This window comes from Bos indicus x Bos taurus, chromosome 8 (genome assembly GCF_003369695.1).
Source record: "Bos indicus x Bos taurus breed Angus x Brahman F1 hybrid chromosome 8, Bos_hybrid_MaternalHap_v2.0, whole genome shotgun sequence".
Lineage (NCBI taxonomy): Eukaryota > Metazoa > Chordata > Mammalia > Artiodactyla > Bovidae > Bos > Bos indicus x Bos taurus.
The window spans coordinates 27213273-27226184 of NC_040083.1; the positions used below are offsets into that span (position 1 = coordinate 27213273).

The 12912-nt window shown below is 42.7% G+C and overlaps 1 protein-coding gene across 7 annotated transcripts in view; it reads left to right on the top strand.

Annotated features, from left to right (window-relative positions):
* Positions 1-1310: 1310 nt before the first annotated feature.
* The window catches only part of BNC2 (basonuclin 2), a 485381-nt gene continuing 473779 nt past the window's right edge, over positions 1311-12912 (top strand). For 4 of the 7 annotated variants that reach the window (XM_027549181.1, XM_027549182.1, XM_027549187.1 and 1 more), the window contains exon 1: positions 1311-1453. In XM_027549181.1, coding sequence (XP_027404982.1) covers positions 1451-1453 — 3 coding nt within the window. In that variant the 5' untranslated portion in view covers positions 1311-1450. The remainder of the gene's footprint in view (positions 1454-12912) is intronic. The other 3 variants (XM_027549186.1, XM_027549179.1, XM_027549180.1) reach the window with 3 other exon arrangements.

Here is a 12912-nt window from a genome sequence, read left to right on the forward strand (position 1 = left end):
AGAAAGTTTGCTCAGGCTATGATAAATCTGCACAACGCGGAGATGTTTTTGGCACAAAATGTACGTTAGGAAGATGACGGTGATTAAACACCGCCCCCCGCCCCCCATTCTTGCGGCCGGGGAGTGTGTTTTGCCTGCATTTAAGAAATGTCCTTCAGCGGCAGGCGTGTGCGCGCTGAGCCTGCAGCCAGCGTTTTTGTATCTCCAGGGCAGGGTGACTCGGGACGGCTGAGTGTCACCCAAAGATGTGACCGGTCTTCCCCCCGCGGGCATCCGCGGAGGCGGCAGCCTCGTTCCTCTCCCCCGGCGTCTCCAGCCAGAGGCCCGAGGCCCAGACCACGCGAAAGGGAAGGAAGCCCTCGCCGCAAGCCGGCGTCTGGGCCGGCACAATACACGCCGCCACCAAAAAACTTTTTTCCATCAGCCGCGCGAAACTTGTGCCCTTTTCGCCCGGCACGTTCTCGTTCCAAGTTGCTGGCCCCCTGGGGTTTCCTCCGCTTCCCTCGCCTGCCCCCCGGGGGGCATGCGGGGACCGGGGGCTGATCCCCGAGCGGGGCAGCTCGGCGGGCACGGAGGAGGAGGGGAGGGGAAGGGGAGACGAGGAGAGGGCGGCGGCGGCTCGGGAGGAGGAACTGGTCAAAGGGGACCCTGACGGGCGAGTGCCCGAAAAGGAAAGCGACGGCACGGTTTGCTGCAGTCGGAATAAAGTTCGCGCCCTTTCCTCGGCGTTTCGCAGCCTCCCCTCAGCTCGCCCCCACTCCTTTTTGACAGCTGGGCGCTAGCGGCCACCTCCACCTCGACGCCCGCAACCCCCGGGGGGGCGCCAAAGTTGTTTTTCCATCCCCAGAAAGAGCAGGGGGGGAAAAAAAGTAACAAGGGCGCGGGGGGCGGGGGGGGGGGGGGCGTGTAGAAATATACATACTCCTGCACCAACCCGGTAGAAATCGGCTGACAAACAACTAAACTAATCTACTTTTATTCTGCAAAAGGGAAGCAACATTGTAGTCAACGACAGTTTTGCAGAGAGAGGAGAAACTTGTGGGTCTTGCAGGTCCGTCCGAGGTCACCTCGCCGTTTACCCCCCCACCCCCACCCCCGCCCCCAGCAGCCCCCATCCTGGCACAGTCCGTTCCTTTTTTTTTTTTTTTTTCCTGTCCCGACGAGGCAGGGGAACTCAGCAGGCTCCGACTTGGGGAGCCACTGCGACCCTGGGCGCGGGTGTAAATCAGTCACCTGAGCGCAGAGGGGCCGCGGCGAGGGCGCGCGCTGGCGGGCGGGCGGGCGGGGAGAGGCGGAGGCGGCGAGAGCGGCGGCCCGGAGGAAATCGGGAGGGGGAGGGAAAGAAAGGCCGAGACAGAAGGAGCGTGAGGCGGCCGAGGGGCTGGTCCAGGCGCGGCCGCTAAGAGGAGACCAAGAGGCGGGGGCTGCACTTGACAACCAGCATGCGGAGATGGTAAGAAGTTTCCACCCTCCTTTCCTTTTTATTCTAGACTTCCGAAGAAAGGAGCCCCGCGCCCGCGCGCCTCGGGGGCCGCTCGGGGGCCGTGTTTTCCACCAGTCCTGCGGCGGGAGGTAGAAGGGAGGGCGGGCAGGAAAGGGGAGCCCCTAGTCCACCCCGCTCCCGAAATCACCCATCAACTTGGCCCGAGTGTTGGAAGAGAGCTCCAGGTGGGAGGGCGGGTGTGCGCGCGGGCTCCGGGGGTTCGAGAGGGTCGCCCCTCTCGCGGCCCGCGAGCAAGGTGAGCGGCAGGCGAGCGGACGGCTCCAGGGAGTTGGGACGGGCCGGGAGGAAGGCGGGGGCTGATGGAGCGCTGGAAGGAGCTCGGGGCGGAGAGGCACGCCGTTTGGACCCACGGTAACTTTTAAAACTTGCCCGCGGGTGCGGGACCGGCGGCTGGGCGTGGGCGCCTGGGCGCGCTGGTGCGCCGCGCGGGGAGGACACCGCCGCCCCGTCCCTGGCACCTCTGCTTTTCCCCTCTCCTCGCCTTCCCATTCGTGAACCCTCCCTTTGTAAATGAAGAAAATGTAGGAAGTGCTCCTGGAGGTTTTCTGAAGAATGTGCAAAACGCTCGGCAGCAAAATCAACCTTAGAGAGACAGCGATTTGGAAGTGCAATTCGACACTAGCCGATTCTTGTTACTTACACATTGACTGCAGGGTGGCATTTGGGGCCCGGAGAGGGGGCAGGAGAAAAAAAGGAAAAAACCAAACACCTAACCCTAGGTGAAATTCTCTGTAAAGTGAGGCTGAGATTAAAAAAAAAAAGTTCCAAGTCCAAGTGGTGGAAATGGGGAGGCTTGCGAAGCGAGATTTCAGCACAGCCCCTCCGCCCGAAGCGGCTTCTCTGCAGCGAGGCAGCGGGCAATTAACTCGCCGGGTGCTGAGCGCTCTGTCCGCTTTCGGGGAAGTGATTTGTTAGAGATGGGGCTGGACCACTCCCTTCCTTTTAGTTTGCCCCCACCCTTTGCTGCTGTTGTTGCCCCCTCTTGGGAATCTGATACACCGTGTTCCGCATGTAGATGGACTATGTAAGAGAAAGGGAGATAGCGGGTTGGCATTTTTTTCTCTTCCCTTCCCCCTAATGTGACATCTCTTGTTTCACTGATCAAAGTCACAACTGGAGTGTAGGACATGCGACTGTCAAATGCAGGCACCAAAAAAAAAAAAAAAAAGAAAAGAAAAGAAAAAAAAAGTAGCGTGAGCCCAAGTCTGTGGTTACAGTAACGCTGACAGAAATTAAAGTGGTTTTGAAAGCAGCGTGCGATTTACGGTGGTTCCCATTTACCCTAGAGTCAAGCTGTTGTAAAACTGATGTACAAAAGACATCATAAAATAATCCTGTGTACCCAGGATTAAAGTGGCAGAAAGTGGCCTGTTTTATTGTTTTTTATGTACTTAGTGGAGGGTTGCAATGGTTGGAACCTGTATTTAAGTGGAGGCGTCAAAACAAAATATTAAGTGTATCTATTTAGCACTTGAGGGTTTTTCTTATAGCGGCATTTTACCCAAGAACACTGTAAAAGACAGTTGTAGGTATTATTTTCTTTTCCCTTGCCCCCTAACCTACATACTATTTGTCCACACATATATTCCCAAATACTAGTCACTTTGAACAGTGGTTAAGCACATTTGTCACCCGCTGCTTTGTATTCTGCAGTTTCAGATATTACTGTGCACACACATACATTATTTAAGTGGTGGAATTTATTTTGGTGTAGTGTGTATGATCTGAGGACTTACTCGAGTCATGAGACCCTGTGCAAGTTAATAGAACTTGCTTCACCCTTTGGAATCACCCCCACCCCCTCAAGAAAATCCCTTGTGAACTTTCATAGGGTATCTGTGTTTTATGTTACATTTGTAGCTGCTTTATTTAAACCGTTCAGCCTTAATGAAGCTCTTGAAGCTTTCTGTTCCCAGAGAGCAGAGTATTTAAAATCCAGATTGCTAATCACTTTACCAAAGTACAGGAGTAGCTTCACCTGAGGGAAGCAATACTGAGCCTGGACGTGAACTCTATTTGAGTATCCTGTGAGAAAAGTCTCAAACTGTCTTTTCCACCCCAGAGAATATTAAGTTCGCTGTTGTTTGCATGTAAGGCTTTGAAAAAGAACCAACCCCCGAGTGATTTTAAAAAATAAATAGAAAGAAAAATATTAATGGCATTCATACCTTCCCAATACCTGATTTTTTTCTTCCCCCTGAAATGTAAGATACCTGTCAGGCAGGGATATGTGATTACAGAAAGCAGCAGACAAAAGCAGAGGTGACTACTGCTATATTAAAATGTAAGTGTTACAGTTTGAATTTTCATGTGAGAGTTTTTTGAGTTCAGTGCTTTACATAACATTTTGTCCTAATCTTGCTTGCTGTCAGGGATGTTTCATGGTTGTGCAATTGCTGCAGTCAAGAATGCCAATTTGCATTCCAGGAGTGTCATTTGATTACTTTTATCTGCACAGCTCCAAGACCGGCCCAGACCTCTCGTTTCATCTTGCCATGTCACGAGTCAATGCTGTGTCGTCTTTTCAAAAATCTGCCTGATTTAGACAAGAAAGAAAAGTACTTTCATGTTGCAGCCGCAGTCCCCTGCTAACTTGTCAGCAGCAGGATATGATTCACTTGGGCCCAGAAGAATGGAACAGAGAGGCGGGTTAGGCGGTTCAATAAAGCCCACGGACAGGTAGTGTGTGACGTCCCCAGAGAGCCACAGTTAATGAAGAACAGGTCTGCTTAGTTCTCCACACGCTGACCTGGTGCTGTCCCCACAGTTTTCTCATTTGATCTTTCCCAGCAAATTGATCTTTTCTTGTATTTTTTTGCCTTCCAAGTTAGTCCTTGTGGGACTGAAATTAGCAGAGCAACTTAAGTTGGATAATACAGCTGTTCAGAAAAGAAGAAATTGGACACTGGCTCAAAAAGAGGTGGGGGGGTGGAGGGAGCTTTTCTTTTTGTTATTGTTTCTGGGAATATTTCTTATATTAAGGGAGCCCCAAATAGGTGATGACTTGAAGGTAGTGTTTCCCTTTATTTTTAATTTTAGAGTTAAGGTTCCACACCATTTTAAATGTTCCTTGAGTATTTGAAAGATAATCCTAATGAGTAGGATTTAGCATTTTTTCATATTCACTTGTTTGAAATGATGTGCTAGTCGACTTTGTGTCTTTTATGGCTATTGTAAGGTAGACTAAATATCAATGGCATACTTGGGCTGTATTATTTATATTCTTCTGTATCACGACAGATCCAAGTTATCCAGGGCTGAATGGCATAAAAGATTAAACAATAAAAATTATTAACAGTGTTGTGTATAAATGTTATGGTACATGGACATGTTTTCTACAAATTACCACCAGCCTGTTTTATATGAACACCACAAACACACTATTAATAAAATATTTTAAAAAATTTTCAAAATCCTGAATTTAAGTGTATGTTCTTAGAACTGAGACCAGATTACAAGTTCGAATTTCTGTAGATGGCTATTCTTGCATGTCCTTATTTTTTTTTATTAAACTTAATTTTAGCAAGTGAGTAAATCTAAGGTTGGGAATGTATACATCCTTTAAACAGGTTAAAGTTTCACTTATAGAATTTTGTATATAAAGCTTAGGTTGGAAACAAGGAATAGATTCTTAACTCGTTGCGGACTTGAGGAGCACTGCTTTCTGAATTCCTCTGCAGCTGGTCTCATTTACCATCTACATCCTTACAAGAAACAGTTGAAAAACGTTTCTTGTGAAAGGGAGGCAGCCTCCTCAGATCTTTCCTGTTGGATGGGAATTACATAGGATCATTGGATCATTGGTTAGTAAACTCCTCACTGAAGAGCTAGAGGGAGCCTCATGATTTTATTAGATATACTTAAGGTTTTTTAAAAAAATCACTCTAGCAATCAGAATGTTGTAGGAAAAGAGTAGATAATGAGTACTGGCTTAGTATTTAGGCTTGGAGATGCTATTGTAGTTTCTCTTTTTTTTTAAGCTGTGATAGAAGCAGCAGAACTTTCTACAAGAACAGTCAAAATAGGATTTTCAGGGTTCTCGCTTTCAGATGGTCTGAAGATCAAGCAAAGTACATTCACAGATATTTTAAATCTGTTTTGGTTTGCTAAGAACTGCTTGTAGCTTTGTCAACTGATGGAGGTCTGTTAAAGAGGCCAACTTCAAAGTTCTATTTATTGGAACTTCCTGTCAAATCACTGAGGAGGGGATACCTTCTTTCTGTTCACTCCGGACAACCTCCTGTCTTTTTGAAGTAGTTTGATGCAGAACTGCCCTACTCTGGAGAGAAAACTCCTTTCAGATAAATACTTCACAATATAAGCATAAATAGCAAACCATTTATAAAGCTGATGTATCAGAGATCAATAAATTAGTTAAATTTAAAGAAATAGAACTTAAGTGGTATTAAATTCAGTATTATCTAATTTCACATTTATCACTAAAATTTGTGATACATTTACTTTAAATGGTCATTGATCATAATTTCAGTTTAATATTTATATGCTAGTTTTTAGTAGCGTTACTTTGCACAAACTTATTTACCATTTAAGTAAATAGTATAATCCGGTGAGATAAACTGCCCAGATTGGTCTTTTTTTAATCTCCAGCACAGTAGCTCTCATTATGTTGCTAGCCAATAAAAGCCTTTATTTGTTGCTTATTAGAACCCTCAGTACACGCAAGAGTTCAGCTATAATTTAATTTGGCTGTTCAAAGAGGCTCCCTTGTTTTAAAACATGTTCTCAGTACGCTTTTATAATTTATTGAGAACCTATATTCTAACTTGGGTATATGCATAGGAACACTTTTACAGATATATCATGTTCTAACATTTGGCCATAGCAAAGTCATACATTTTTCCCCTTTAAAAATAAATCTGTATCTAACAATGTCAATTTCTTTTTCTTTTACTTTATTTTTACCTTGATGTTCTGGAGCATTTTTTTTCAGTAATTTGAATAGCTTTGTTATGATTATTTATAATCAATTCCCCATGGAACATAACCTTCCCTTAGGGTGTAGTGAGTAGAGCACTGAAAAAAAGTTAATTCCATTATTAAGAATTCTAGTTGGGGACATTTCACTATTGTAGTCATTTGGAATTACAACAAAGTTTACCTTGTACTTCACACATTACTAGGGTGATAAATTCAGTTTCTTTACAAGAAACTGCTGGGAAGTTTTGCAGTGAGTGGAAGGTGGCTTGAGTGTTTCGGTTGATATCATTTGTAGCAAACCACTGAAGACTAGAACTTGACTATAGAACTCTAAAATAAGTATCAGGAATTCTTCTGCAAGGAAGGCAGAATGTGGAGCTGCTAAATGAGTCACTGCATGTATATCTTAGCAGTGGGAATCACATCAAGCCAGCCCTCCAGATACAGTATTTAATAGTTGTCAAAATGTACAGTATTGTTTTGGAACTTGTGGTTCACGAGTTCATAGTCTCTTGCTTTTTTGTGTTCAGTACAAAGATGTAACAGCCCACACAAAACATTTTTCTCTTATTATGACCTTACATTTGCCAAAGTGCCCCATGCTGAAATTCCTTTTCAGTATCTTTTTTTTTTTTTTTCAGTCCAAAGCCAGACGTGTACCCAGACACAAAAGCCTCTGTGTATAGCAAGCTGTTTTAAATATTGTGACTCGACGATGTGCTGTCCTTTCTCTGCTTGAGCCAAGGATCTCTGCTCAGTGTCTGTGGATTACCAAGCTCCTTCTTTATTGTACCTCTTGTCAACCATTCCTATTCATTTAACCTTTCATTAGTGTCTGTGCAGCTTCACTGTCTGGAAAGGCAAGGAAAACCCGAAAGGCCCCACTGCCACAGTTATTAGATTTCTCGGTTACATCCCAGCAACCATAGAGAAGTGAGGGGAGACGCTATTGTCATGCGTGCTGCTGTCCTGGGGTGCAGCCCTTCTGTGCACGTCAAGGACATGTGCCACATGTTGATATGCATCCCGGGGATGAATGCACAGCACGGGGGATAGGCTGCCGCTGGCAGTAATGAGCTTTGTAGGAGTTATTGCAGAGACCAACAGTTTGTGAAGGAATTCTGCTTAACAGGCCAAGGAGATAGACGGAGTTGAGGGCTGCCAAGATTTGCCTGTGCGGAGCTTAAGTCAGTCACATTGTTTCAGCTAAACTTCCTTTGAGGAGAGAACCGATATATTGGACCGTAAGGAATAGTCTTATTTTCATTTCTTAATCTTTCAGAGGACACAAGTGATGTTTCTGGTGACTATTCGGTGTATTATAACTAGTTTTTATACTGGCCAAATCCTGCCGGTGAATAAATCTATTTGCAGTTTGTCTTACGTCTTCTGTATCTAAAAGAGAATTTAAGAGAGATTTCCTGGATGTCATATATGTGTTTTCAAGTCTTATGTTAGTTTCCCCCTGTTGATTTCCCTCTCACATCTTTTGTGTTATTCCTTGATGCTTTAAAAATGCATTTGCCTCATTGCTTCAGTGTAAAGGAAGAAAAAAATGAACACTGAATTATTTGCAAATTATAATAAAGAACAAATGTGCAAATTTTGGATTGGAAAATGCTACTCAATATCTTAAAAAGATTCATGGAATTACTTTTTAAGAATTCTCAAGACATTTGAACAGGTAAATTATAATACCTGTATCTCTCTCTATACACAAGTTCACTTTTTTAAATTAGGAAAATATTTGTTGCTAGGGGCGAGTAGAATATTTTTTGTCTTTCTAATATAAATAATTTTTGTCAGTTTACTAAACTGTTTTGGTGTTCCCCAATAGCTTTGCAAAAATATACAATATTACAGAATCCTTATAAAGTGATTTTTAAATTTTACATGACCTTACCGGTTTTAGCCAAGCCTAAAATTTTCATAGTTATACTTGAAACTTTCTCTGGTGAGTTCTTGAGAATTCTTTTCATGGTATCTTGTGGGCTAAGTTATCGTTGTTTCAGAGAGGAGAGATGAGCTATTTCCACATTCATTTTTTCAGGTAGGATGATCTTCCCCAGGGAAATACATATTCATTCAGTAATTGACAGCTAAGTGCCCAGCCAGCCTAGGGCCCTGTCCCAGTCTCTAGACCATTGGGTGGGAAGTTCTATGCAGATAGTAAGATGACTGTACCTTGATCCTCTCAGGTGACCTGGTGGCCTTCCCATGATCAAGGCAGGGGTATGTTAGTTTTCTCTCTTCGAGTGTTTCTGTTCCCATTCATTGTGGTTTGTGTTAGGAGAAGTAGAAGAGGAAGGAGGGGCTTTCTAGGCTATAATTTTACCTTCCCCACAAAAGCCATGTGGTAGTTAAAAGGAATGCATGGCAGGAGCTGGTCTCTACACGAATCCTGCACCTATCCTTGATATGATCAGTATTTCAATTGGCTGATCACACCTTGGAGAGAGATTGTACCACTGTCCACTCCAGAGTGAGAATGGCCCTGAGCCTGGGTTTAGAGGCAGGTCCCAGTCTATAGTCTACCTAGGACTGAGAGCCTCCATTTCATCCTTGGTAAAATAAGTGATTTTTGTAATTTGTATGTTTCTTTCCAGTTGGAGCATGTTATGTTTTATGTGATAGGGCCATCTAATCAGAGCCATTAACCATTTTTAATATATATAATTTAACCAGTTGTATATATTGAGATATAATTCATATGCTTAAAATGTACGAGTAATAACATTCCTTGGTATGGCTATAGCATGTTTTATTTGTTTATTCCTCCAGTGATTGACATTTGGGTAGTGTTGACTTCTTTATTATTATAAGTAATACTGCTGTGAACATTTGTGCGCGTGTGTTCCATTTTCACTTTCGTTAGGGATATACCTAGGAGTGGACTTGCTGAGTCATGTGGCAGCTGTCTTTGCACCTTTTGAGAAATTGCCAGATCATTTTCCAAAGCAGCTGCATATTTTACATTTCCACTAACAGTAAGTTCTCTAATCTCTTTGCATCCTCTCCAACCTGTTACTGTTTGTCTTTTAATTTAACAATCCTGGTGGGTGTCAAGTGATTTTGATTTGAATTTCCTGGAGTGTTACTGATGTTGGGCATCATTTTATATGCTTACTGGCCATTTGTATATCTTCTCTGTATAGCAGAAATGTCTTAAATCCTCTACTCATTTTTCATTTAGGTTGTCTTTTTGTTGTTGAGTTGTAAGAGCTCTTTATATATTCTGGTGGTGGTGGTGTTTAGTTGCTAAGTTGTGTCTGACTCTTTGGAACCTCATGGACTGTAGCCTGTCAGGCTCCTCTGTCCATGGGATACTGGAGTAGGTTGCCTTCTTGAGGTGATCTTTCCAGTCCAGGAATTGAACCTGTGTCTCCTGCATTAGCAGGTTGGATTCTTTACTGCTGAGCCAGCCAGGAAATGCCTTTTATATTCTGGACACAAGTCTTTTATTAGATACAAGATTTGTAAGTATTTTCTCCCATTATGTAGGTTGTTTTACTGTTTTTACAATGTCCTTTGAAGCACAGAAGCTTTACATTTTGGTAAAATCCAATTTATTTTTTTTTTGCTGTTTGTACTTTTGGTGTGCTAAGGAACCATCTTCTAACTCAAGGTCATGAATATTTACTCCTGTGTTTTCTTCTAAGGGGCTTCCCTTGTGGCATTAGTGGTACAGAACCTGCCTGCTAATGCAGGAGACATAAGAGACATGGCTTCGATCCCTGGGTTGGGAAGATCTCCTGGAGGAGGGCATGGCAACCTACTCTAATATTCTTGCCTGGAGAATTCCATGGACAGAGGAGCCTGGCGGGCTACAGTCCACAGGGTCACACAGAGTCGGACATGACGGAAGTGACTTAGCACTTAGCACTATCTTAAGAGTCTTATGGTTTGAGCACTTACATATAAGTCTTTGATTCACTTACGCTAACTTTTGTGTATAATATGAGTAGGGGTCCAACTTCATTGTTTTGAATGTGGATATCTTAGTTGTTCCCAGCACCATTGTTTGACAATTCCTTTCCCCTTTGAATTTCATGATACCTTTTTGGGAAAATCATTTGACCATAGATGTGGAGGGATTTAATTGTGGAATCTTCACTTGGTTCCATTGGTCTGTATGTTTATCCCTGTACAAGTTCTACACTGTCTTAATTACTATAGTTTTGCATTGTTTGCAACTGAGAGGTATGTGTCTTCCAACTTTGTTCCTCTTTTTCAAGATTATTTTAGCTCTTCTTGGTTCCTTTACAATTATTTTAAAACTTATTTTTATTACGGTAAAAATAACACAATTTATTTATTTATTTTTAAATTCTATTTATTTTTGGGTGCACCGGGTCTTTGTTGCTGTGCACAGGCTTTCTCTAGCTGTGGCATGCGGACATCCCCTTGTGGCGGCTTCTCTTCTTGTCTAGCGTGGGTTCTGGGAGTGTGGCCTCAATAGTTGTGGCACACAGAGTGAGTTGCCCCGCAGCATATGGAATCTTCCTGGACCAGGGACTGAATTCATGTCCTCTGCACTGGCAGGGAGATTCTTAACCACTGGACGACCGGGCAAGTCCAACACATAAAATTTAGTAATTTAATTATTTTAAGTATACGGTATAGTACTGTTAGCTGCGCCTTTTCATACAACAGATTGTTAGAACTTTTCACCTTGCAAAATGTAAGGTTTATACCCATGCCTATTGAACAACAGTTCGCCAATTCCTGTCCTCATAGCCCCTGGCCAACCACTATTCTACATTTGAAGAATTTGACTACTTTAAGTACTTCGTAAAGGAAACAATGCATTTATATGAAGTATTTAAGTCGGATAGTCACATCTGTCCTGTGACTGGCTTATTTCACTTAGCATGATGTCTTTGAGGTAATGCATGTTATAGCACATGACAGGATTCCTTTTTTTTTTTTTAAGGCTGAATAATTCATTGTATATATATATACCACATTTTCTGTACCCATTGATCCTTAGATGGACATTTAGATTGAGTTCCCCATCTTGGCTATTGTGATGATGCTGTGAACATGGATGTGCAAATAACTCTGAAAGATTCTGCTTTCAGTTCGTTTAGATATATATCCAGAAATGGGTTGCTGGATCATATAGTAGTTATCTTTAAAATTTTTTAAGGAACCTCTGTTCTGTTTTCTCTTGCTACTGCCCCATTTTACATTCCCACAACAGTGCACACGGGTTTCAGTTTTTCCACATCCTTGTCAATGCTTATTACTTTATGTGTGTTTTTTTTTTTTAAGCAGTGGCCTAACAGATAAGAGGTTATATCTCATTGTTTTCACTTGACTTTCCCTGATGATTAATGATGTTGAGTATCATTTCTTTTTTTTTTTTTTTTTTTGGCATCTCTGGGTGGCATGTAGGAGAAGGCAATGGCACCCCACTCCAGTACTCTTGCCTGGAAAATCCCATGGGCAGAGGAGCCTGGTAGGCTGCGGTCCATGGGGTCGCTTAGAGTCGGACACGACTGAACGACTTCACTCTCACTTTTCACTTTCATGCATTGGAGAAGGAAATGGCAACCCACTCCAGTACTCTTGCCTGGAGAATCCCAGGAACAGGGGAGCCTGGTGGGCTGCTGTCTATGGGGTCACACAGAGTCGGACAGGACTGAAGCGACTTAGCAAGGGTGGCATGTGGGATCTTAGTTCTCTGACCAGGGATCAAACCCACGCTACCTGTAGTGAAAGCATGGAGTCTTAACCGCTGGACTGCCAGGGAAGTCCCCTTTTGCACATTTTTAATTGGATTATTTGATTTTAGGTTGTTGAGGAGTGCTTCATATATTCTTGATATTAACCCCTATCAGAAATGTGGTCTGCAAATATTTTCTCCTATTCAGTAGGTTGCTTTTTCTGTTGATTACTTCCTTTGCTCTACAAAAGTTTTTAAGTTTGAAATAGCCCTATTTGTCTTTTCTTTCTATTGTTGCCCTTAGCAGTATGCTTTTTCTTTTTACTTTACAAACCCCATGTATTTGGAAATTAAATGTCCACCTTTAAATGATTGGCGTATCTAAGAAGCCATAACAAGGAAAATTAGAAAATGTTTGTAACAGAATAAAAATGAAAAGAGAATTTAGCAGAATTTGTTGCATGCAGCTGAAGTGGCTCAATGCAACTAAATACAGTGTGGAACCTTGAATAACGTATGAAAACAAATAATGGACACTGGCATAAAATTTTGTGAAATTTGGACAAAATCTGCACTTTAGTTAATAATACCTTAGTAGTTTACCTTTAAAACTCAGAATTATCTGATCCTCTGAAGAGTAAAGGCTACATTAGGAAAGTACATTTATTATGTGAGTAAGAAACTCTTGGTGGTACTCCAGAGGACAAGAAATACATCATCTGGTAGCCAAAAGGTGCTGGCTCTTAGCTCCCTGAGAAACACCCTGGTTATACTGTGATGTTTCTTAATTATCATTGAGTTT